A 27,018-nucleotide genomic window follows, 5' to 3' on the forward strand; every position below is an offset into this window, starting at 1 on the left:
GCTTGGTGTTTTCTTTGAATCAGCAGAATTATGTTTGGGACCACTTGACTGCTTGTTATACTTCCGGGTACTAAAGTTCTAGTGAAAATATGCTGGTACTGATAGCTTTGGATGGGATAAAAGGTGCAGAGAATAACAAGACTATAATTTCTTACTGCTATGCTGGTAACTTTCGGAAGAGTTGTATCGACCTGCTTTAGAAATTATCTTGTGCTGTTAAAGAATTGCACTGCTAGAAACTTTCCTTTGATGAGGACTAAAAGTAGACTTAATATTCTTATAGGATGTTTGCCTGTAGCTTTACTTTAGTTTCCAGACTCAGAAATACTTATATTGGATGGGTGCTTTGGTTTGCTGAGTCTGTTCAGTGTCAATTTGAGCATGTTTATCAATATTTAGCTCAAGAATGGTGAAAATGTAGAATATGCTTTGCACAAGAGTTTATTTCTCCTTTTGCTCATATTAAATAACAAGCAAAGGTCTTAAAGCTTTGCAAGTGCCTTTTGTGCATATTGACTTGTCCTCAATAGGATTGGAATCAAAAACAGCATTTAGCAGTTTGTTTCAGCTTTCATCAGCAATTAACTAAACTCATTATTATTGATTGCTTAGGTGCATGCAAATTGCTATGGTGAGCTAGAACCAGTAGATGGGAAACTTTGGCATTGTAAATTGTGCCGTCCAGGAGCACCCAAAAGATGGCCTGCATGTTGTTTGTGTCCCATCACTGGTATTTACAGTCACACCGAAATGGCATTTTAACTATTAATAAGACCTTGACAATGTGGCATTTTTATTTATTGTATCACATTCAGTGGTTAATTAAGTGTGGTTTCTTATGTATTTTCAGGAGGTGCAATGAAGAAAACAACCTGTGGACGTTGGGCTCACTTAACTTGTGCAACATGGATCCCAGGTTTAAGAAAAAGTGTTCTTGGATTCACAAGTATGGTTAGGTTTCCAACTAACCATTGTACATTTACTTCACAGAATGTTGTCATTTACCCAGCTAAATTATGTTGCAGAGACTTGCCTTGTGGATATCAAAAGAATGGAACCAATTGATGGAGTAAATAGAATTAGTAAGGTATGATTGGATGGGTATTTTTATTTATGAAACAGTCCTTGGTCTGTATGTCTGTGATTGGAAGTATTTAGACATTTTTAGCATGTTTGTATTTTGTTATGTTTGATAGACTTCTTATGGGACATTACTAGACTTGTTGGAATGACCGTTGTTTTTGTTCTGTTGCTTGATGTGGATTTGTGTTTCTGTGTGTTTTAGGACCGTTGGAAGTTAATATGCAGTATTTGTGAGGTACCATACGGAGCATGTATTCAGGTACTTTGATAACAGAATTCTGAAAATGTTTTTTTTTTCATGTTTAATGGCTTGTAGCAATGATTTTGTGGTCTATGGAACTGGCCAGGACCAAACTTTTGTTCTTTATGTTTACATCTTCACCCATGGAAAATTGACCATGACCAAAACTTTTGTTCTTTATGTTTACATCTTCACCCATGGAAGCAGAACTTTTATCATAACTGTAACCATAGATTAAAAACTTGGACTTGACAATTACTCGGCTGGCCCAAAATTTTTAATAACTCATGACTTGGAAAAAGCTCAGTAATAACTTGGCCAATTTATTGAACATCAAAAAATAGATTAGTTTTGAAAATATTCTTTAAGAACATGCATATCACTGAATTTATGGTATATATTATTGTTTCTCTTTATAAGAAATTAAAATTAGAGTTTGATACACAGCATAGAACAAAAAATGAATTCAACACATCAACGTCAAGTTTCAACAGAAATAAAAATTACAAATTCTAGATTTCTTTTATGACTAAGTGTGAGTGTCAAACTAAATTGTATAACTTATAACTGAGGCATTCCTTTTGCATTAATGATCTTTGTCTAATCCCTTGACAATAAATAAAGAAGGTTTAAAATAATGAAACATTCTTTTTTATTAATGTTCCTTAATATTAAACTAACAATGTCCATATTTCGTATTCCTTTTACAATTATTTAGAGCATACCAATAAAGAAATTGATGACATAATGTTAGTAATAATTTTATATTGCTATAATTATTTGGTGCCAATCGAAAATATTCACTGCCTAAGTTAATACATTGATTCAAAAAGAAATGTAGACGTTGAATGAGGTCAGATTGAAGGAATAGGGCAGAGGAACATGATTGGATTTTTAAGCTGGAACGGCTTCTTTTTTTCGGATTCTTAGAGCAGCATAATATCATTGATTACTCTTTGAAGCTTGGACACAGCAAACAAGCTGTCACCCAGATCTTAAACAATATACAATAATAATAGACTATAAAAGTAATTTTTTTTCAGAAAATGCACTAGAAGTCTGAAATGTTACTCTAGCCCGTCACCTGTCTGTGTCGAAGGGTTTGTCAAAAAGGAGTGAAAAATAAATAAATTTTTGAGTCACTTTTTAGTTTCTACACAGAATGCCTGGCTGAGTTAAGTGATTTTTGACAATTTATATTGAAAAAAATAAATTGGTGTGGAGTTTTTGTTGCAGTTACGATTGCAGATTTTTCAGATGAGTACTTGCAAGTCCTGTGTGATAAACCTTCTAAATAAACATATCTTCTCTGTTATATGCCATCATTTCATTACTCATCTCCATCATTCCGTACACTATTCAGTGCCATTTGTCTAATTAGCGTGATCATTTGGTTAACCATAATTTGTAACGGTTAACAATCATAATCGATACTGAAGAGGTGTCTCTTCAAAAACAATGAAGAGTCATGACTGATTACCAGTCTATTCGAGGGGATATTTATATCAACCTTCCACTCCTAAAGAAGGGGGGTATTTAGGTTTTTAACTTGGATTGTTATAGCTCGTATGATAAGATGCTGTAGGAACTATTTGAGGTTGCATACTCCAAAGTTCACATCAGACATAGCACCAATACATTGCATTTTTCCCAAGTCATGATCATAAACACCAATCATTCTACATCACTGTAGGTGATACAAGAAGATTAGCAGCATATTGTTATTGCCATATCAGACACAGCACTTCATAGTATTATTGCTATCAGCAGAAGAAGATCATAGCATACATCTCACGTTGACACACCAGGAAGAGCAGAGATCTCTCTATACTTATGCAGATAGGAACATCCATAATTCGCACCATTCCTTGTCATACCTGATACAGCAGTAATCTACCATCCTAACCACAGATTGTTATTTGCAGAATATATATATATATATATATATATATATATATATATATATATATATATATATATATATATATATATATATATATATATATATATATATATATATATATATATATATCATTTTATGTTGCAGAATTGATACATTATCATTCTAGTAAGGATTTGTTACCAGCAGTATCAGTATTTCATAAGAATTTAGAGTTTTGTGCGAAGGAGTTTCTTACAATTGATTTTTGAAGTTAATTGTCCCATATTTCTGAATATTAACATTAAGGGACATTACAATTGGTATCAGAGCTACCATCCTGCCAGCCTGTAGGAAAGAAATGGATAATCATAAAATTAACAGAACTATGGATCAACTCTTGTAAGAACAATGTAACACAACACAGCAAATAGAATAACTGCTGTTAAAATTGAGCAAAACTGAGGATGTCTCAGTCAACAAGGAGGAAGAAGTAAGAAAAAATGATCAATGCTTAAAATTCCGCCACATGATTCCCACATTTACTAAATCAGAATGGCAAAATAATATAACTGAACTACAAAAACAATTTTGGGAAGATTGGATCAATGGAGGGCTACAAGAGGAAATAACCCTCAAGGGTTGTTTGAATTTAAGAATGACACACCTGCCTAAAGGAGAACGCTTATACCTTAAAAAGAGAATAGGAAAGATTACCCTGCCATAATTTGATGGGTCAAATAAGAATACAGTTCGAGCTTGGATTCAAAAAGTAGATGCCTTCTTCTAACTCAACCCCATGAGTGAGGATGAAGCTATAAAATTTGCTGGATGGAGCAACACACGAATGGTGGTACCTTGGTATGGCCACCATGGGGCATTCAAAGGTCACCTCCTACCTAGAATTCACAGAAAAATTAATAGAGAGGTTTGATAATAAGGACCCGGAACTATTCTTCAAAGAGCTAGCACAATTAGAGCAATGCAGATCCATAGAAGAATGCATCTCAGATTTCCAAAGACTTTCAGTATTAGTTGCTGATACATCTACTCAAAGACAACTGCATTATTTGTTGATGGTCTGAAAGATCCCTTTAGAGGATGGGTCAAGGCTCTCAGCCCCACAACATTACAAGGAGCCATCAAAAATAGCAAGAGACATGGAAGACTGCACACCAAAGGAGGAGGTAACCAAGAAAGAAACAAGAATGGACAATGAAAGTTGTATTCGTTTTACATGTAAGGTTCAATGGAAACCAAAGCACCAATGTCGAGGAAAAGGGAAAACTCATTACATTGAGGTAAGAACAATTCAAGAGGAGAATCAAGCAAGCAATCCAAAAAATGAGCAAGGAAAGGACTTCCTCACAAAAGAAAAAAAAGAAGGCATCATAGCCACTATGTTCAGAACCCCAAGGTTCAACTCTTTCAAAGTATGTGGTACGCTGCAAGGACAAAAGATCACCTTATTCATTGACAGTGGAGCAACACAATTTCATAGACGCAGCACTAGTAAAGAAGCTAAGGCTCCCTTTGGAAGAGCATGAAGGATTCAAAGTCATGGTCTCTGATGGCTACCAAATCATGTGCACACAAAAGGTATCCAATCTGAAAATCATAATTGAAAATCGCACAATCACCGATGACTTCTTTGTGGTGGATCTAGGAGACACAAATCCATCCTAGGCATCCAATGGATGATATCTATAGGGAAGTACTCACTAACCATGGAATTCAAATTCAAGGACGGAGTAAATAAAAATCATCGTCAAGGGAATATCAGATGGAACACCTAGGGTGGTGTCAGCAAAGAAAATGGAAAGTATTTTTAGGCATGGAGATGTAGCTTGGGCAGCACAATGCCTAATTTCAACTAAGGTTAGCAACCAGCACGAGCATCACCGAGACCAAGAATCGTGAGCCATCTTGAACAAACATAGTTTGGTATTTGGAGACTTACCCCTAGGAAGGCCTCCACACAGAGGATTCAAGCACACTATAGAACTAGAAGGAGCAAAACCTGTCATCACTACCCCTTATAGGCATCCAAAGAAATTCAAGGACGAGATCGAGAAAGCAATCAAGGAGCTACTTGACATGGGGCATATTAGACCTATTTTCGGTCCTTTCTGTGATGTTCTCTCCTGCTTAGTGCCTCATCATAGTCGAAATTTGCTAGCCTTTCATATTCTTGAAGGCTTGAGCGTAATTTAATATGTAAGGGAATGAAACGATAATTAAATATGAGGGGCCATAAAGCTCTATTATTTATTTATTCATAATTGATTATTAAGGGGAACACCAAAGTCTTCGGTGATTTATTCACATGAAGGCTTTAGTTGAAATATTTATCAATATTGGAGGCGGCTAAGTGTTTGGACACATGAAACATTATAAGCCTAAGCTAAACGCATGGTGCTTTGGGTCAATTTATTAATGAAGGTGGAAATATTAATAGTGGGTGACACTTTTATAAAGGCTAAGTTAAAATTTATATGACTTAAGCGGCTTATGGAAGGCAATATAAATTATTCTTGTGCATTTGTGAAAACATATCAAAGCCCGACTTTTTGATGTAAAGCAGCATGGTTAAGTTAGGGTTTTTTTATGAAGTCGATTTATATAAGTGGAGCAACTTTATCCCAATGAAATATTATTAATATGACATGAAGTGATGTGAGGAAGGTATAAGGCGAATTATAAAGTGAATTGGGTTTGGAGGAATGACATTATTCATGATATTTTTCTTCTTTGCCAAAGTTATTCTCTAAGCGAGTTCTGTAGCCAATACCCTAGGACGAAAACTCTAGTGGCTGGTGATCTTGGACATAGCCCTAGGTCTCCAAATTTGGCGAATTCATTGACAGGAGTGATGGGTCGTGGTTTTCCAGCAGCACTGCAGCTGAAGTTTGGGTTACTTTCAGTGGTTTGGCCCAAAGCTTTAATACTCGGACTCGCCACGGATTCGGCAAACCAAAAAATTGGACTTGGACTCGGACTCGCGAAAGACTCGGCAAAAAAAACAAACCGTAGTTTTACAAAAAAAACCATAAAGAAATTAATGCATTTAGAGAACATAAGAGCCATAATTGAAACATTACACATGTCATATGATCTCCAAACACTCAATATTTGAGATTTCATCATTCATACTCATAGTTTCAAACTCTAAAATGTATAATAGAAGCATATTTTTTATAAATGTTTACAAAATTACATATAATGATATGTCCAACTCCAAATGTGAAAAACAACAATGAACAAACTAAAGAGAAGACTACATCTTCCTCTTTGTATTTCTCCTAATATAGCTCAATTTTTCAGGCCTTGAGCTAGAAGTAGTAGCAGTGGGTGTTGTTTTCACCAAGGAAGATTGCCAAATGAATGAAATTTTTTTTTTTAAAAAACCACTTTTTAAGCTTGCTGGATGTGTTTTCTGGGTCGCGCGAGTCCTGTCAAAAGACTCACGAATCCGAGCGAAAAACTCACGCGAGTCCATGCGAAAGACTCGCGAGTCCTTGGGAAGCACTTGCCAGGACTCAGCTCGCAAGTCCTTGGTGAGTCGACTCTTGAAGCCAATGTACTTGCGAGTCCGTGGCGAGTCCATGAGTCTGAAAACTATGGTTTGGCCCGCGTTTTAACACCTGCTTACGCCGCAGTGGCATTAGAAAGAAAATCGCATTTCCAATCTCCTACGTATAGCTTGCATCTGAGGTGGAATGGAGTCAGAGGTATGTGGGAAAGAGGCACCAGGCTTGGACAGCAACAGAACCGCCTTAGCTGGGTGCAAATGAAGGGTATATGATTGCGTAGTCATCTGTGAAGCACCCATCTCTGCCGTGTTAAGCCAAGGTTCGAAAATTGATCACTGGACTCATTCTTCCAAGTCATACAAGTGAGTTGGTATTATTTTGAATGTAAGCAATGTTCCTGGATATTGTAAAGAACTCAGGTTGTTCCTAAGAATTATATCAAATGTTGCTGTAATGATATTCAGTTAGCTTAGGTTCCAAACTGCAAATTTCTCAGAAATCATTGAGTGGTTTGGTGTGAACATTATATGCCAAAATCATTCATTGTTTTTCATATTAATATCTGAAACCACATTGGGATATCTTATTTGAAATATCAGTAGCATACATAACTCAACAGAACTATCATTGAAGGATGTTTTTGTGCTCATTCTGATTTAAGTTAGTGATCTGGAAATAAATTCCAGCTTGTCTATTTATGGTCTCTTATTGCATAAGAATGCTCGATGATACATAAACCTCACTGGCAAACATCAAAATCAAACTCTTAAGCTTAGAAATCAGAACTCTGCATCATTGCATAACAAGTGTTCGACGAAATGTCAAGTCGTTAGAAATCAGAAAATACAGTGGTTTAAAACTATATCAGAAGTTGGGATGAATTTGAGTTACATATCCGGATAGAGTCACTACACTTTTGCATCTTCTGTACTATTGGTAGAAAAAAAGATGTAACCTTAAGAATATTTATTGACTATCTGGCCCTCAATAAGAAAACAATTAAGAATAGATATCCTATACCTCGAATCGATGAATTATTGGTTGAACTACATGGAGCTGTGTATTTTTCCAAAATTGACTTAAGGTCTGGATATCACCAAATAAGACTCTGAGAAGAAGACATCCACAAAACAGCCTTCCACTGCCATTTTGGGCATTACGAATTTTCAGTTATGCCATTCAGACTCACAAATGCTCCAACAACTTTCCAATCCTGCAGGAATCATACCTTCAATAAACAACTAAGGAAGTTTTTACTTGTATTCTTTGATGATATCCTAATATATAGTAAGATTTGGGAAGAACATCTAAGGCACTTAGAAGAAGTATTGGGCATCGTGGATGCTCAATCACTTTATGCAAAGAAATCAAATTGTGAATTTTGTATGACTGAAATATTATATCTTGGCCACATTATTAATGAGAAAGGGGTGCAAGTCCACCAAGAAAAAATACAATCCATTTTGGATTGGCCTCCTCCCAAGACTCTCATAGATCTACGAGGGTTTTATGGACTATGTAGCTATTATAGGAGATTTCTCTAAGGGTTTTCACCCCTAGGAGCCCCCTTAACCAGCCTAACCAAGAAAGGAGCCTTCAAATGGACGGAAGAGGCACAAAAGGCTTTTGAAAAACTTCAGGATATCATAAGTAACTGCTCAGTTTTAGCCCTTCCAGACTTTAATCAGCCTTTCACCCTTGAATGTGATGCTTCGGGAGAAGGAATTGGTGCGGTTCTGATGCAAGATGGACATCCCATTGCTTTTGAAAGCAGAAAATTAAGGGACAGTGAGAAGTTATATTCAATATGTGACAAAGAAATGCTTGCCATTATCCATGCTTTAGCAAAATTTGGCCAATATTTAGTAGGCACTAAATTTGTGGTCAAAACAGATCACAATAGCGTTAAATACTTCTTAGAGCAAAAATACCTCAATGAATGGCAACAAAAGTGGATCAGCAAGATCCAAGTCTATGACTTTGACATAGAGTATGTCAAGGGAAAAAACAATGTTGTTACAGATGCTTTATCTAGGAGACGCTCCATTTGCTCCTTATCCTCAATATCCAGTGATTGGAGGACTCACCTGTTAGAAGAATACTTTAAGAACACCTTCACTAGTGACCTTATTAAAGGAAAATCTCACGAAGAACAGTATAAGGTGAAAGACAATATCATCTATCACAAATAAAGAATTTACTTGGTTCCACAATCCACACTTCAGGAAGAAATACTCGAGAAAATTCATGAGGCACCCACAATTGGACACCTCGGATATTTCAAAACCTACAAACAAGTAAGGGAGAGATTTTCATGGAAAGGTTTAAAAGATGATGTCTTATGTTTCGTAAGAGAATGCGCTACTTGTTAGCAAAATAAAACAGAACATAGTTTTCCAGCAGGACTGCTCCAACCACTTCCTATTCCAGAATAAAAATGTGAAAGTATATCAATGGATTTCATCATGGGGTTACTAGACAGATTGACAAAATATGCACATTTTTTTGCCATTCTATCAGATTTCAATGCTCCACAAGTGGTAGACTTATTCTTCAAAGAGGTATTTAAGCTACATGGTTTACCCAAAAACATAGTAAGTGATCGAGATAGTAAGTTTCTCAACACTTTTTGGACCGAATTGTTCACACCCGCTGGCACCAATCTAACACCCAGCACAAGCTACCATCAACAAACGGATGGGCAAACTAAAATAGTAAATAAGTGGGTAGAAGGTTATTTATGTAACTACGTAGCTGGTCAGCAAAGAACTTGGGTTAAATGGTTTTATTTAGGAGAATATTGTTACAACACAACCTACCACATGTCTTTTAAAATGACCCCTTTCAAAGCTTTGTATGGATACGAAGCCTTATCATTTATAGACTTGGCATTTGGCTATTGTAGGGCACTTAGAGCAAAGGAATGGATCCAAGAGTGTCAACATATTCTCAAGGCACTCAAGAATAATCTACAACAAGCTCAAAACCAACAAAAAGTTTACGTGGACAGGCATCGTACCGAGAGGAGTTTTGAGATAGGAGATTTGGTGTACTTGGGATTACTACCTTATCGGCAAACAACACTTAAGAAAAGAGGGGCTGAAAAACTTACGCCTTGGTTCTATGGACCTTACAAGGTGCTTAGTCGAATTGGGGAAGTAGTGTATGAACTCGAGCTTCCGAGAGCAGCCAAATTCACAATGTGTTCCACATATCCTGTCTCAAAAAGGCTCTGGGCAAACAAGTCACGGCATCCATGGAATTACCAACCTTAAACGAAGATGGCAAATTGGAGCGCATCCCCCAACAAATCATCGATATAAGGGAGAAAAAATTAAGGAATAGGATCCTTCAAGAATATCTTGTTCAATGGAAAAATCTGCCCATAGAAGATGCAACTTGGGAAAACAACCGTATCTTACAGCATCCCAATATTAGATTGCTTGAGGACAAGCAAGATTTTTAAGAGGGGGAGACTGTGATAAACCTTCTAAATAAACATATCTTCTCAGTTATATGCCATCATTTCATTACTCATCTCCATCTTTCCATACACTATTCAATGCCATTTGTCTAATTAGCGTGATTATTCGGTTAACCATAATTTGTATCGGTTAACAATCATAATTGATACAGAAGAGGTGTCTCTTCAAAAACAATGAAGGGTCACAACTGATTACCAATCTATTTGAGAGGATATTTATATCAACCCTCCACTCCTAAAGAAGGGGGGGATTTAGGTTTTTAACTTGGATTATTATAGCTTGTACGAGCAAATGCCGTTGGCACTATTTGAGTTTGCATACTCCAAAGTTCACATCAGATAGCACCAATACATTGCATATTTCCCAAGTCATAATCAGAAACAGCAATCATTCTACATCACTGTAGGTGATAGAAGAAGATTAGCAGCATATTGTTATCACCATATCAGACACAGCGCTTCATAGCATTATTGCTATCAGCAAGGAGAAGATCATAGCAGAAATCTCACATTGACACACCAGGAAGAGCAGAGATCTCTCTATACTTCTGCAGATAGGAACATCCATAATTCGCACACAATTCCTCAAGTCATACCTGACACAGCAGTAATCTACCATCCTGACCACAGATTGTTATTTGCAGAACATATATATTATGTTTCAGAATTGATACATTATCATTCTAGGAAGGATTTGTTATCAGCAGTATCAATATTTCATAAGAATTTGGAGTTTTGTACGAAGGAGTTTCTTAAAATTGATTTTTGAAGTTATTTGTCCCATATTTCTGAATATTAACATTAAGGGACATTACATCCTGCTAGTACTCACAAGGTTTTTAAAATATGGTTGTAACTAGACAAGGTCATTTACAAGCTGATTGAGTGATGCATTTAAATTTCATACCTTTGAAATGTCATGCTTATCTATATTGCTAGGTATGCCAGATGGCACATAGATGCATATGCAAATATGTGATATGGCAGGAATATAGGGGGATACTATTTGGAGTCATGTAAAGAAATGGACTGTTGACAAATTGGATTTATGAGGTTTGGGTTGGGCAGCTTGCTTCAGTATGGCTGGGGTCAGCTAAACTACACACACATGATTTGCAAAAAAATTACAAAATTAAATACAGAACACAGCTGATAATTGTTAATTCAATTTCAATTATCAAACATTAAAGATAAATCACAATGGTTTACATTAGTGCATCTACACATGTAAAATCAATTTAAATCATGTTAATGGTGTTCATTGAGAGCATAAATGTCATCAACTAGTTCATTGGAAGGAAAAGTAGTGCCAGTGCCACTTCCAGTAGTTGCACCATGCAAATGATGTTGTATAGCAGCCTTACTTGTCATCCTTGATTGAGACTATGCAATCTGTTAGTTAGGGTTAGGGTTAGGGTTATTGTTTGGGCTATTTTTCATTAAAATGGTCTTTTTGGCTGCCAGGTGGATTCTCCTTGGGTTTGCACAAGTTTATGACCAATGCCTCTGCATAAGGCTTAGGGCAGGACCTTGGGCAAATACAGGCCATACCTTGATCAGGATTAAAACCCAATCCAGATCGGTTTGTGTTTGGATAGGATTCTTGCAGAACCTACTAAAAATAGGAAATATGTTTGCGAATATCATGGTTGGGAACTGGTATGGATTTCCTAATCCAAATCAAATGTGAGGTCAAAGAAAAAGAGAAATTAGAAGTAGAATAGGAAATTAGAGATTAGTGGAATGAGCCCTCAATTTATTTTACAAATATAACAAGGTTTCATACCATGTAATAGTAATAGGAATTTTATGCTTTATTTTGGAGAATGTTTTTCTTACTTTTTGTAGATGGAGATTTGTGAATTACCCCTACATTTGTATTCAATCAATTCTGGCTGATTTTTTACTATTGGTCTCATTTGATCAACAATTTTGGCACACAAAGTCCTTATTCTATGACATCTATCTGACATATTCAGTTTAATTTAATGTAATTATGATTGTTAAAGAAAAATCGAAATGGTTTACATTCATAGTAGCATTGCTCATCTCTTTGGATTGCTTTGGGATACCAAAAGTATAAATGGAACTAAATTACTTGGTTTTTAATCAGAAAATATCTCAGGAATAAAAGCTGCTTTTCCATCCATTGCAAACCTAAACAATTTATTATTTTTCAAAGCCATGGGGACCTTCATTGCTCATGCCTTTTTTCATTATTTAGTACTAATCTCTGAATTTTTTAAAATGTACTTTTTAAGGTTAGGTTTTGTTAGGCCCAGGGCTGGACCTTGTCTGCACTGGGCTCAGAACCCTGCCTGGACTGTTCTGGGTTTGGCAGGGTTTTCTGCAAACCGGGTAATATTGTCTTTTTAAGGTGGTAACAGCTGTGTAACTGTTATTTACTACTTGCCCTTGATATGTGAGGATGGTATTGTTGACCACTTTATATTTGGAAAATTTAAAGGCCACAACTTTTCTTATCTCATAGCTGACCTGTAGACTAGCTTTATGCCAAAATGAACTGATTGTCAAGTTGCATCTCAAGACCTGCTACTGGATGGAACAACAATACAATGAAATGGTGAAGGATGCGTTGGAAAGGAGATAGCTGGTCAAATCATCTATAGTTTATGGGATAAGCTTGTCTTTTTTTGGTGTTATAAGTATCATTAGTGTCTCCTATCTTCATTTTTTCATTCTGCCAATAAAGTCATAGAGAATCATTGCATATGATATCACTAATTCTGGAGGACATGGAGGTTTGAATCTTCAAACAATATGTGAGAAGGATTCCTACAGCCTTTGCAATGATACCAACCTTTGTCACTTAAACTAGAATTGCTCCTTCTTGTTTAAGTGGGTTATTTAATATTTATCAAAACTGATGTGACTGTTTATTTGTCCATGTAGATATACAAACCACATATCTTTTAGGCTTCTGGTGTGTCTGTCCAATCTTTTTTTTTCAAATATCAGTTTTGTAAATGTTTGTCACCCAACTTGTGCTTTTATTCACTTGCCATTTGGCTCCATATACTTTGAACATATATGAATTTATTTGAGCACTTTTATCCCTACATTTACTTTGTTTTCATTTAATGTTAAATTCTGATAAATTGAGTAAGCACTTAGCACTAATTGTATCAAACTCCATGTAGTGCCCCCTACTAGGAGGCTGCCGACTCCTGTAACTTAATAACAATTCTGATCGGATCTGATCGATGGTCATGTCACTGGATGCTTTTGATTCCTTTCCTTTATATCTCTCAATGTGAGGGAGAGGTCACACCTCTTCATTATGGATGCCCTTGGCAAGAGACACACCCTTTCACCATTAGCACCCTTTGAAAGAGTGCAAGTCTTCATTACTTCTGCCCTTTGAAAGGGACACAACCTTTCATAATCAGATCTGCATTTCTTACTTAAATCAGATCTTCACTTGTGATTCTTAAAGTATCCCCCCTTTCAAATATAGTTCTCTTCTCTCTTTTATATCTCATGTTTGAGGGAGTCACAACTTCTCATCTTATGCCTTTTGACCATTCATTAAACTTAACTAAATTTTAGTTATGCTTATGTTTAATTTTATTCTTCTATATTTATAATTTTACTATTATTGTTTATTATTAAATCCTAATTTGAAAAGGGGACATTAGTCTCCAAGCTTTCCAAGAGAAAGTCTTCAATAGAGAGGACAATGGAGGTGAATGTACTTGATGGGGAAATCTTGTTTCTAATCATTTGTTTGAAAGTTTGTGTTTTTCTAATATCTCTAGCAGATAAGATTCAACTGATTTTTATTCTGTATGATGAATATCATTTAGGTTGGTTCTTAGTCCAATAATAGAGCTGTTAAGGGAGGATATATGTCACAAGGTTCAAGTTTGAGTTTGTGTTTGACAACGATAAAATTTGGATGAATTTCGGCCAGGGGGGAAAATTCGGGAAAAAAATTGTCATTAAATTTGCCTTGCATAAATTTGATTTTTTAAAATATAAGTTCCACATTCACAAAATTATCCAAGTAGTTTTAACCTAAGTCACTAGGTTCGAATTCGAATTCGAAGTTCGACAGCTTTGAAATTCGAATTCGAAGTTCGACAAGGGAAAAATTGGAAATGTATAAAATTCGAATTAAATTCGCCTTATGTAATTTAAATATTTAATTATTAGATATTGATATTAAAACAATAAGTAAAATAATATTAAATTTAAATATATTAAATGTTAATATAAATAAAATAATATTAATTTTTTAATGAATGTAAATTATTAAAATATAAAATATAGGTTTTAAAAAAATTTAAACTATAGAAAAGCTTTAAAATAACTATATATAAGAAAACTTAAAAACTGTAGATAAAATCGCGACGGCCCGTAGAGGATCATCACGACTTCGAGAAGACAGCAACAAAAGTGTTGTCCGCTAGGGATAAGGAGACACCAAAAGAGCGCAATGATGTATGGAGAAAATCGCAAGGTTCGTGGCCGTCGTGGTCGACTTAGCTCAAATTTGCAGGTTTCTATTCGACGGCATGCTTAACGCTTGTGATCCCATGGTGGCGAAGCTCCTCGCGCAAAACACTCTTCACCCACCGTTCTGTCGTCACGCCTTGCAGAAATATATTGTGCCCTAGCCACGAGGAGGAGGAATTCTGTTGTCAAAAAAACCTAATTCAAAGTGTTCCATACGAATTTGGCAACGAATTTTAACGAACTTTATATATTTCTTAAATGTTCGCCGAATTTCAAACTCCAACCTTGAAATTCGGCGAACCTGGTGACTTAGGTTTTAACATTGTTATATTTTAGTTAATAAAATAAATAATATATAGAGAGATAAAAATAATATATTATAAAAAGATGATATTAAAAATATATAGAAAGATAATATAAAGAAATAATATAAAAAATATGCAAATATTATACATTTTCTACATTATAAATGTAATTTTATTTGTATGTATATTTATATTATTAAAATATAAAATAACTAATATATATATAAAAATAAAAATAATATCTTACATAAAAAATAATATAAAAATGTATGAAAACGTAGTATAAATAAAAAATATTCAAAATATATAAAAACATAATAATATAAATGATATAAAAAACTTATTAAAAATATTAAATTGAGGAGTCAAGTGTTATCGGTATCAGATGCCTAGGAGGAGTCATTAATCTTGAATCTGCTCAAACCCACCGGTGCCGCAAAAGAACTGAATTGAATAAGAGCCAAAGGATCAGCCCGTCAAATTTGATGACTCCCTTGTGGTAGAGTGCATGATGTGAGTGAACACATCCACTCCTGGGGCTAGAACTTTGCGTCGAATAAGAATTCATGTAGCCTTGCAAACTGTAGAGAGAACAACCCAAGCAAGATAAAATGCAGAAAACAACCTTAAAAATTCTTTGTTTTTTAAAATATATTTTAAATAACATTGTGCGAAATATCAGACGAATTTCAATGAATTTTTGGTAATCCTTCGAGGTTCACCAAATTTCAAACTTCATGGCCGAAATTCAGCAAATGTCATGACTTAGATGACCAGAATATAGGTTATTTCCTATGTTCCACCAAGTTTCTGTGATAAAGATGGTAGGGGATGGGGGGATACATTTCAAGGATGGCTGGGACAAGAACCCAATTTTTAGAGGGCAAAAGGGCACAACAATTAAAAGAAAGAAAAATTAAACTATACAAGAAATTTCAAACATTTATATCATAAGGCATTCACCATATTCATTGTATAACTATATTATGAAAAATTAGAACTGAATTGAGATTGTGTGAGTTGTCATATAAATAAATACCATTTCAATGTGTAATCATTTGAGTTTTAATCATCAAAGTGCAAATACAAAATATATATTTCCTTAAAATAGTATTAAAGGGAGTAAGTGAGATGTGGTGGTTGAATGAACATCTATATATCTCTCGCTTCTACCACCAATCTAACCAAGGCAGCAGCTGAATAATAACTAATTATCCTCTCGATTTGAAGTCTCTTATCGGGGAGCCTTAAAGCACTCCCTGCTATTTGTTGCGGAGAGACAACATATTTGTTTGAAGTAGGGAGAATGTGCCACATCAAATGGAATGGCATGGGCAAAGAAAGATTATGGCAATTGAAGAATCTACCACTTGTTGGGATTGCATATAGAATATTCCTACAATAGTCTTTGTCTTTCCCTTTGTAGAACCCTCTCCGATTTGAGTCTTGATGTCCACAATCCAGGTCGGCAATGATATATTAGATTGTGCAATTTATGCTTGCTTAACCTCTATGAATAACTTAGACACCTTGGTCTTCTTAGCTAGTGTTATTTTTTCACATCTTTTTATCCTTTGTCCACCTATGCACAACAGATAATTTTAACCCCTTTTGTAGCTGGAAATGACATAACCAAACTCTATTTCCCCTTGAGATTTTTTGCTTGTCTTGTCTATGGCTGTTTCAAATTTCAAAAGACATTTTTAAGGATTGAAGGGACCCTTTGCATAAGATTTTGGGAGATCAAATGGGCATTCAAATAGGTTATTTGAACCCACAGTACCTGCAACACTACTTTACCTAGAAGGATCCCAAGTATCTCCATGGATTCTCATTCCTTGTTGAATCTCAACCTCTTCATTTTCGCTAACCTTATCGATGCACAGCCAAAAACTATTGAAACCCCCTAAGTGCTTGAAACTGTGAAAGAAAGAAACAAAAAGCAATATCAAAATGATTTCTGCAAATTAACAATGGATATTTAACTTGCCTCAAATGATGTAGTTTTGATGCTTTCTTTTTTGCTTCTTATTGGCATTCTCTTTCTGCAAATGAACAATGGATATTTAACTTACCTCAAATGATGTAGTTTTGATGCTTTCTTTTTTGCTTCTTATTGCCATTCTCTTTCTTTATCTTTTTCTCACAAAATGCAAAATGGCAAAATGAGAGGGTTTTTTGTTTTTAGGTGTCAGTGTCTTTGTTTTAGGTTTAGGGTTGTTGTAAAAGGGTGTGGGGGTCCTTGTTTTTGGTGTCTTTTAAGTTCTACTTTGATGCGAATGAGTTTCATTATCCAATTGTTTCTACAAAAGTAGTTATAACCAGAGTGTATAGCATAAGTTTGCAAGATAGATGTATCATTAGATTTCAAAAATGAATAATTGATACCTGAAGAGAAAAATACGACTTTTGGTAATTGAGTCACTCTAAAATTTATTAGAATATTGTAATGTTTCTTTAATGGTCATCTTAGTCGTCTTTAGTTAGTTTCTATTTTCAGCTTCAGTTTATGATTGTTTCTTTTAGAAACATTATCTCTTGTAAATTCTTTATATAGAGCTCTCACTCTATTTTTTTTTATCATCGAATGTTTTAACATGGTATCAGAGCCAGCCTGAGCTTGTCTCCCTCACCGGAGGGCTCAGGTTTTTGGGAAGGCTTTTCTGGTTCTCTATGTTGATTGAAATTAGGTAGGAATGGCGGATTCCAATTGCCTTGGGCAACATTGGAATCCGCCCAAAGGTCTGGCCCCGCCTTCAACGTGTAGGGCTGGGCCCTCTCTCACGGCACCTTCTAAATCTTCACGCCACACTCAAGATAGCGTGCTCCCATAAATAGGGCTGACCCTATTCTAATAAGGCATTTCGGTAAAAGGAGATGTTAATAATTAAAAGCCATCAATTAAGTAAAGGCCGACTTAATTAGTCCTTGCACCACATATAAATAAAGGGCATCTTCACCTCATTCTACACAATCAATATATCCTTTCATGTGAAATATACATCTGCTTAATGCGAAGGCTGAAGAAGGAACTTATGCGAATCATACTTGCCATTGAAGGTGCCAATATCAAGTACATACTGTCATAAAGGAGTGTGAACTGCTCTAGAATTAAGGCGCTAGGGTTACTGATCAGCTTCAAGCATAAGTGCAGACCTAAGATGCACTAAAAGTGCAGATCCAGTGTATGAACCTGATTGCTGGTTGGTGTGCTGAAGGGGCAGATCTAATGCTTATGAAAGTGCAGACTTGTTGAAGATTTCATCAGCCCTAAGAGTGAACATCTCAGACCTCTACAAGTACTTGAGATAAGTATTGTAATCAGAATATTGAATCTAATCCATAATCAGATCTGAGGATCTTTTCTGGCTGGGTTTTTCCTCCTAGGAGGTTTTCCCAGCGTAATTGTGTTTTGTTCTTATTTGTTCATTTCTATGTTATGCCTAAATCTAGAAATCGCTGAATTTTACAACAAACATCTAATTAGAAACTAAATTCTGATTTCTGAGTTTTACATTAATCTGAAAGTATAAAAATCAACACTCTGTTTTGGTACGGATTTGCTAAGGCAGGTTTTTGTGTTCAAACCCATGAAGGATTTTGACTCGTCTTCTGGGCAAAGTTCAATTTGGAATTTTGTTTGGGCAAATTTTTTGTGGCCTTTTTTAGGCAATTTTGAGGGTTTGTTTTTCGCGATCTTGAATCATGTCCGTTAGGGTTTCAAGCAGATCCGAAGCAAATATGAACTAACAATTATATGCAGATTTAAATACAAAAGATAAAGAAATAAAACAGGACACAGATAACACAGAGATTTAACGTGGTTCACCCAAAATGGGTTACGTCCACCATACACAGCCGTCCAATCTTTCTTATTATCCAGCAAAAAAACAGTACATCAACCTTACAATGCCTTAAGCATCCCAGCCGCTTATAACATGCGTTTTTAGGGCAACAAACAAAGTCGGCCTTTTTTAGGGTTTTATTACAATGTCGATTTTCATAAGGATACGTGTTGAGTGTATAGTACTTTGCTGATCAGTCGCCACATTTCAACAATGTCTATTTTTTGAGGGTTTGTAGAAGCTTTGCGGGCCAGGTTCTGCAAATTCGTGGCCATTTTTTATTTGCAACCAGCCTTTTCTCTCCCCGTGTCGGCTCTATCTGGGCACTGTTTTTTGTGATGGCTTGCTAGGCGCTGCTCTTTTTTCCACAAACATGTTTCGCGCCCGCGCGGACTCTTCTTATGGCATTTGTTTCTTCGGCGATGCTTTTCTACCTTCTGCGATGTTTTTCTACCTTCTGCGATGGTTTTTTCATGTTGCCTTTGTGCCCTCCACGACTTCTGTTTTTTCCGCGAACTTCTAGTTATTTCCGTTGGACTAGTTGTTGTCTGAAGAGTGTTTTTGTGTGACGTGATGAGGGTTTGTTTGGGTGTGTTTGTGTCTGTTCTCTTTAGCCCGTGTTCCCGTATTTTTCTATTCAACGGGATTTGTTTTTTTGGCTTGTGTTTTATGCCATCGGGAGTTGTTCTCCTTTGTTGATGGCTCTGTGAAAATTGCAAGCAAGGCTTCTATAGTCTGAGTTGGAAGTTTTTTAAAAAAATTTTTTCCCATCAAAAATAATTGTGGGTTTTAGTAATTGTTTTCACAAAAAAATTTCATGGGTTTTCTAATTTTTTTCCTTAAAAAATCATTGTTGGGTTTTTAATAATTTTTTCTCCTTCAAAAATTTTTGGATGGGTTTTAATAATTTTTTCCCTTAGAAAATTCTGGTATGGTTTTAATAATTTTTATCCTAAAAAATTATTTTGTTTGGTTTATAATTTTTTACCTTAAAAATTATTCTATAAGGTTTATAATTTTCTCCTTAAAAATTATTTTTATCTTCAAAAATCATGGGTATAGGTTGTCCTATCTTAGGGTTTTTACTGTTTTTTTGAAAAAAAAAACGATGCTTTGTTAACTTAAGTTTTTTGGGTTTGGCAATTTTTCCCTCAAAAATCATGGCTTCTTGCAGTCTGTTTTGGGGTGTCATGCTCATCTGATAAAGTTTGTGGACGATTTGTGTTATCTAGAAGTTCTCCAGATTCTGGGAGGGTCAGTGGCAGGCTCATCTCAATGACAAGGTCAGTGGCAGGCTGATGTCGCAGAACGTTTTGAACAGAAGGGGGCAACCTTCTTTGTTTTTCCTTGGGTAGTTAGAATGATGACCATTAAGGGAGGGTATTAGAATATTGTAATGTTTCTTTAATGGTCATCTTAGTCGTCTTTAGTTAGTTTTGTATTTTCAGCTTCAGTTTACGATTGTTTCTTTTAGAAACATCGTCTCTTGTAAATTCTTTATATAGAATTTACAATTCCTTGATTTGAGAAAAGTGCTTTTGCATTGTACTAATTTGCAATAATTTCTTGGGTTCTACTGCATATTTTGTTAAGATACTTGTATGAAAAAAATCAGAAACAAAAGAAAAATCCAATTTCTTGAATTCAGAAGCACAATGATTTTTATACAAATTTTGTTGTTTTGGAGACATGTTCTTGAAGCAGCCAATTCAGTTTATCAGGTTTGTTAAAATTGACGCTTTTTACAACGGTGACAATTTTGAATGTATAAGTGCCTTCTTGTGGTCTTGAGGCTGTATGTTTTTCCATTGTGATTGACAGTGAGATTGCATTTTGATTTGATTTTTTTGAAATCTGAGTGCATTGAGCTATCACTCTTAATATACATGCAGTGCTCTGAACACAATTGCCGTGTAGCTTATCATCCACTTTGTGCCCGTGCAGCAGGACTTTGTGTTGAGGTTTGTAGCAGTTTTGAGACTAGGAGTTTCTTTGAGATCATTAAAATGTTTCAAATTCATGAATTTCTTATTATCACACCAGTTGGTCCTTTTGTCTGAGTCAGGTAATTCTCTTATTTGAGTTTGGTATATCTAATCAAGAGTGGGTTTTATATCTTTCTACCTTTATCTGTAGGTTCTGGAAGATAAAAGGGTTAGACATACAGGGAACGCTCATGAGGAATGTGAACAACTGCGCTTGCTTTCATTTTGCAAGAAGCATAGGCAACCAACAGATGAGCGGAGTCCAACAGATCAAGAAGGATCCTTAGCTATGCGAGATTGCTCAGCATATGTTCCTCCTTCCAATCCTTCCGGTTGTGCTCGTTGTGGTAAGTGCTTGATTACCTAAATTATTGATTTCCTTTTTATCTGGTGTTTTCTTCTTTGAAGATCTTTAATTCTTTATAGACAAGAGTTTCACATTTCCAATCTAAAGCATATAAATTTAAATATCTAAACTATCTTCCAAATGATTGTTGAGGCAGATGCAGTGTGTGCACTGTGGAGCCCATTACAGTTATGTTTTTTGTTAAATTTGCTTTTGTTAGATTTTCTGTATATGCTTTTTTCTTTTAAAAACTTGTACTCTATGGAAAACAGAACCATATAATTTCTCTGAAAGGCGGGGTCGAAAGGAACCTGAAGCAGCTTCCATCAAACGGTTGTTTGTGGAAAATAGGCCATATTTGGTAAGTGGTTGCTGTAGAAATGGTCCATGGGAAGACATGGAGGTTAATGCTAGACATGGTCTAGAATCTGCACACCAGAATTCAAGTAGGCAGCATGTGGATGGCTCCCGAAATTTTATATCAGATAAATATGATCACATGCGTGCTACCTTCAGGAAAAGACTAGCATTTGGTAAGCTTATCTAAAATCTTTTATAGAGCTTTAGGAATTTGGTATTATTTTTAGGAAATTATTGACTAATTGCTTGGCAGTATTTTAGTTCATTTTTTAAACTTGAAAACTAGTTTGGTACGGGAAGGTGACAAGGTCTGAAATGTGTCTCTGTGGAATTTAATTCATTATGAATTAGACAGCATAAATTTTGTATTAACTATTTTGAGGCATTTCTATTTGTTTTACTTTTAAGTTAGCATTATTATTCTTTTAATTTCTTGTCTTTTACTTCAAGGAGACGAACTCGTGAATTCAATTAGACAGCTTACCCAATTGTAGATCGTAGACCCTCAGTCTAACCATGTAATTTGACATCCACACCCTAATGTTTGGAACTCATGTAACATCAACCAACTTACTATGAATAACATCTATGAAATAATGCTATTTGTATGTGGCCAAATTTCATCCTTGTAGGGGGGGTTGGAGTATATGTTGGAAGTAGCTAATCCTATTGTGGTGTTCTGTACTTTGCAAATGCCTTATGTAAGTCCACCTTCCAAATTTTTGCCTCATTGTAGAAGACAAATTAATTGCACTTTTGGGTTATTATATTTTTCAGCCACGATTATGTTACTAAAACCAATTTTTTCTACTAGAAAATTCTTACCAAAAGCCTTTGTTGTCAGTAAATTTGCCACTTACCTTAGGCCTTTGAATTTTCAGGTTTGCCCTAAACATTGGGTATATTGGTTAGATTCTTATGTCATGCTTGTTATTGCAAGATTTATTGTGTTCTTTTTGAAATAAGAAAATAACATCAACACTAACCCCAACTTCTCTTATGGCATCATGTCGGTGTGGCTGTATACCCACCATTTTACTTAAATTTATTTAGGTAGATGATTTAACTTAAGCTAGAAATGTTAGGTATTTTCCTACTTTGACTGATGAAGAAATTAGAAAAAGTAAGCTGTCGTGCAAGTCAACCAATAAGACTTAACTGCGTAATCTAGCCGATCATAATCAAGAATGATGTAAGATGGCCAATACAATCACTTTTATGGTTCTCTTAGAATTCTATAAATTAGGGTTTTATCCCTTTAAAATATGAATACCATGAGGGGAAGACTTTAAGGAGATAGTTAATGAGTTAATATCTATTAGAGGAGTTTATTTAAGATCTTATCTGAGGAGTATTGTAATGTCAATATACTATTTTTAGCCTTTTGAAATACATATTTATAGCATTTGATTTTTTGTTTATAGTAATTTCTTTGCTTAAGAAATAATCTTTGGGTCCTTTCTTAAGCAGGTGAGTGATTATTCTGTTTTACTCAAATGGCATGAGAACCTACGTGCCTTTTCTGATACGATTTCATTTCTTTTCTAGCATGAAATCAATGTAGGCTCTATGTAAGAATCATTGTGCTATGGAAATTTAGATTTTATATAGTGAGGAAATCAGCAGTTCAGACACCTTATTAATTTTCCTTCTCTCTTTTTAGTTTTTCCACTAACCCTTGTTTTTCGCCCCTTTTCTCTTATTTTTCAATTTAGGCAAAAATTTCTGTATACAAGTAGAAATTGATTTTAGATATGTTGAAAACTGTTTAGCTTTTTAAAAAAATTTAAATTTGGGAATTTTCGATTAAAATTTCAGTTTTAAGTTTTTCACAAAAATAGACAAAAAAACACTTCCATTTGAGATAGAAGATGACAAAAATTCAGTTTTAGTAGTTTTTCATGCTCCCTAATAATTATTTACAAGTTTTTTCTAGTTAGACCCTTTTTTGAAAAAAATGTTAATTGTTTAAGGCTGAGCCAACTCAAAAAAATCTAGGCCAAACCCTCTAAACTTGGGGCTTCTTGCCATTTAGGGTTGGCATAGGCCAACCTGATTGTTCCTAGGATTGCAATTGTGATTGATTTTGGTGGTCTCAGCTCAAAAAAATCTAGGCCAAACCCTCTAAACTTGGGGCTTCTTGCCATTTAGGGTTGGCATAGGCCAACTTGATTGTTCCTAGGATTGCAATTGTGATTGATTTTGGTGGTTGCAAACTTGCAAGCATAACCTTTGTTTGCTTTTTTAGGATGCTTTAGTGGTCATCTATCCCTTTAAGAGTCTCGACCTTAGTTGATCTGACCGTGGCTACGTTTGTGATCTAATGTTGTGGCTATGGTCAACAGACCCTTCTAGGGCACTTCAATTGTTGGCTTGTCCCTAAACAGTCCTTTTAGGGTGTGTTGATGGCCGATTGTTTGTTTTAGGGTGTTGTCGAGTCCCTTTAGGGTGCCAACCAGGTCGCTTGGTCTAAATTGCTGCACCACCCAAGAAAAATCAGCCTATTGCTCAATGACTTGACCAACCTTTTAGGCCGTGTACCCTCCTTCAAGATGAGTTTGTTGTAAAAAGCAATTGGCTCAATCAAATTATTGGGTTATGTTTTCTTTATGCCTATAATTGAAGACTAGTGGGCAGGATGCGTGTAAAAGGAAGTTACACTCCCCTCAAAGAACTTTTCTGCACTACTATTTTTTCTCCATTTCACTATTTGTGACTCCAAATGTCATGTGGTAATAATTTTGTGCCTAGGATTCTTTTTTGATGCCATTTTTGGAAAGTGGGTAATTTTTTGCTCCAGATTTACCATTATAATGTGATGAAAACAATGATTTTTTTGTTTTCTATTTTCAACAAATATTGTAAAAAGACACAGCTTGTAATATCTCATCATTATAAGTCTACAAAGTGCCACACATTTTGGGGGGTGTATATTTGTAAGGCCATTTTATGTGCCTTTCTTTTTGTGTGAACAATACTAAGGTGTCTATATCTATGTTTTATGACATGTTCCACCACCAACTAATTGTAATAAGCACACCAAGTGGCTTAATAATCGTGATATATGTTATGGTCACCTTTGTCTTATCATTTTCTATGGAGATTTAACATCACATTGGGGACACTAAGTGTCTTGTGCTGCTTGATTGGCCCTTAAGCAGTTATTTGGTGACATCTTGTCATCATGTGATGTTTCCATTTATGACATATTGTTCAAACCTCATTATGCTGATGATTTTGATAATGACATTGAGCACAAGGACTTGCACATGACTTCATCAAACTTGTTTGCTTGTAATATATCGACACTACTTCTTTATAGGATCTTCCATTTATGAGAGCTACTTATTTGAGATTCCTATTTGTGTGACAGTATTACCCATAGTTGAAAAACTCAGACATGACAAAAACTCGGCAAGGCCGGAAAATGTGACTCGGCAAAAACCCGACAACTTAAAAAATTGCTTAAATTTGATTAGAAATGCATTATTTTTTCAGAATTCAATGAAGGAGATGCGTCCAATGAGTCAATAAATGAGGGAACAAAAGAAACAAGATAAATCTAGTTTTATTGATTGATTTAAATGCAATTTGGGTACAAAATAGCATCCTCATGTGGAACGTTGATGGTTGATAGTCTGAAACAAAATGAAAATAGCAAATTGTTTTTGTAAAACTAAAAGTAAATACTACATCAAAACATTTTACATCTTCCTCTTTCCAATTCTAGTGAAAACTAGTGGAGACGTAGAGCTAGAGGGTCTAGTCCTAGGAGTCCGCTGTGGCTCCTCCACATTGCCAAAATGAGGTTGACGGTAGTACACCTCATAGAGGTCTGTGGGTGAGAGAGGTAGAGAGATAGGTCTAGATCTTGGGGGAGAGAGGAGAGAGCAAGATAAAGAGCGGTAGAGAGAGGTGATAGAGGAAGAGTGATAGGGAGATAGAGAGGTCTAGAATTTAGGGCAAATAAAGTGAGTGAGATAGAGATCTGAAACCACTCAAACATTCTATCAATATATACATGAAATATAACTTAAAGGAATTTTGACTTATACTTAAATTTTATGTTATATATATATATATATATATATATTCTGATGAAGAGAATGAGACTAACTTGAAGAAAAAAAAATTAGGTAATTTTTTGATGCATTTGGGCCTCTTTTTTTAGTGCAGCCGAGTTTTTGCCAGACTCATCGAGTTTTTGTGAAAAATTCGGCAAGTGTTCTCTGCAAGTTTTTAGCTGAAAAACTCTTGGAGCAAAAAAAAACTCGCAAGTTTTTAAAAACTTGCTGAGTACTCTGCGACTCTTGCATCTATGCTATTACCTCTTTGTTGAATCTTATATTCATGATTATCCTCATCCCTTGGAGGACATTATTTTTCTGTTTGATGAGAATTCCCTCATGGATGTTCTTATAACTACTTCATCACCTCTTTAGGATTCCCATCTGTGTGACAGTGGTCACTATTATGAAGAATCTAATCTTGGTGATTGACCTCATTTCTTGGAGAATATTGTTGTCTTTGTTCTTGAGACCCACATGGGTGTTCTTGGAAATTCTTTATTAACTTTTTCTCTTTGTGATCTACCTTGTCTCATGAATCTTCATGGCATTTCGCCACTATGTGCTGCTATGGATTAATTTCTCATATTTTCGAGCATAGATTTAGCTATTTAAAACAACAAATATATAGAATGCAGAAAAATAACAATGTATCAATAGAAGTTACAGTTCCAGAATGACAATCAAGCATTTGAAATATTCATTTTAAAACATTTAAATTATTCCAAAGATTGATTGCATGTCTTTAATTCCTAGATCTTCGTTTTCCATAATTTCCAGCATCCAAGCAGCCAACAAGACTTGCTATTTCTGAGTTTTTTAATTTCTAGATCTTTGTTTTCCATATTTTCCAGCATCCAAGCCGCCAACAAGACTCTTGCTATTTCTGAATTTTAAGTTTACGCACTGCCAAGAGAAAATAGCAAACTTAACATCTATGGAGCCTTTGAAACTACCATGAATCCATAGACTGCATATCTAGTTTATACAACAGATGCAACCATTGATGACTCTTAGAAAAAAGGAAGTTAGCACATTAGGTGTAGCCTCTATAAGGAACAAGCAACCAAAATGTTGCACCACAAAAGAGAACAACTGCATATCGGATGCTACAATGGACTAAAATTTTTAAGGTCAGAATACAGCCACAACATTTCTATGTGCTGATTCTTTTTTATATATGTTGGGGTTGTTTTGTTTAATCAGTATGTCTGTTGACTCTGTCCGTGACTTAGTGTCCAAGTTGGGTTGGTGCTTGCATCACATATTGTTTTCGAGCTTTGTACTTTTGGTCCTCTATCTCTAATATAAAAAAAAATGAAACTCAGAAGTGTTGATTTTTTTATTGAATAGAGAGAAAAATGTTGCGTTTTCATTTGCTACAGCCTAAAACAACTTTTATTTTTTTAAC

At 35.2% G+C, this 27,018-nt stretch overlaps 1 protein-coding gene across 5 annotated transcripts in view; it reads left to right on the top strand.

Moving 5' to 3' along the window:
* Positions 1-27,018, top strand: part of LOC131048089 (histone-lysine N-methyltransferase TRX1) — a 78,205-nt gene that overhangs the window by 33,752 nt on the left and 17,435 nt on the right. For 4 of the 5 annotated variants that reach the window (XR_009106357.2, XR_009106356.2, XM_057981948.2 and 1 more), the window contains exons 13-19: positions 613-730; positions 851-916; positions 1,026-1,087; positions 1,286-1,342; positions 20,742-20,810; positions 20,986-21,181; positions 21,453-21,713. Coding sequence is in view for 3 of the 5 variants with exons in the window: in XM_057981948.2 (XP_057837931.2) it covers positions 613-730; positions 851-916; positions 1,026-1,087; positions 1,286-1,342; positions 20,742-20,810; positions 20,986-21,181; positions 21,453-21,713 (829 nt within the window). In the remaining 2 variants the exon portion in view is untranslated. Of the gene's footprint in view, positions 1-612; positions 731-850; positions 917-1,025; positions 1,088-1,285; positions 1,343-20,741; positions 20,811-20,985; positions 21,182-21,337; positions 21,714-27,018 lie in introns of those variants that run through there. The other variant, XM_057981949.2, reaches the window with a different exon arrangement.

This window comes from Cryptomeria japonica, chromosome 10 (assembly GCF_030272615.1).
Source record: "Cryptomeria japonica chromosome 10, Sugi_1.0, whole genome shotgun sequence".
NCBI lineage: Eukaryota > Viridiplantae > Streptophyta > Pinopsida > Cupressales > Cupressaceae > Cryptomeria > Cryptomeria japonica.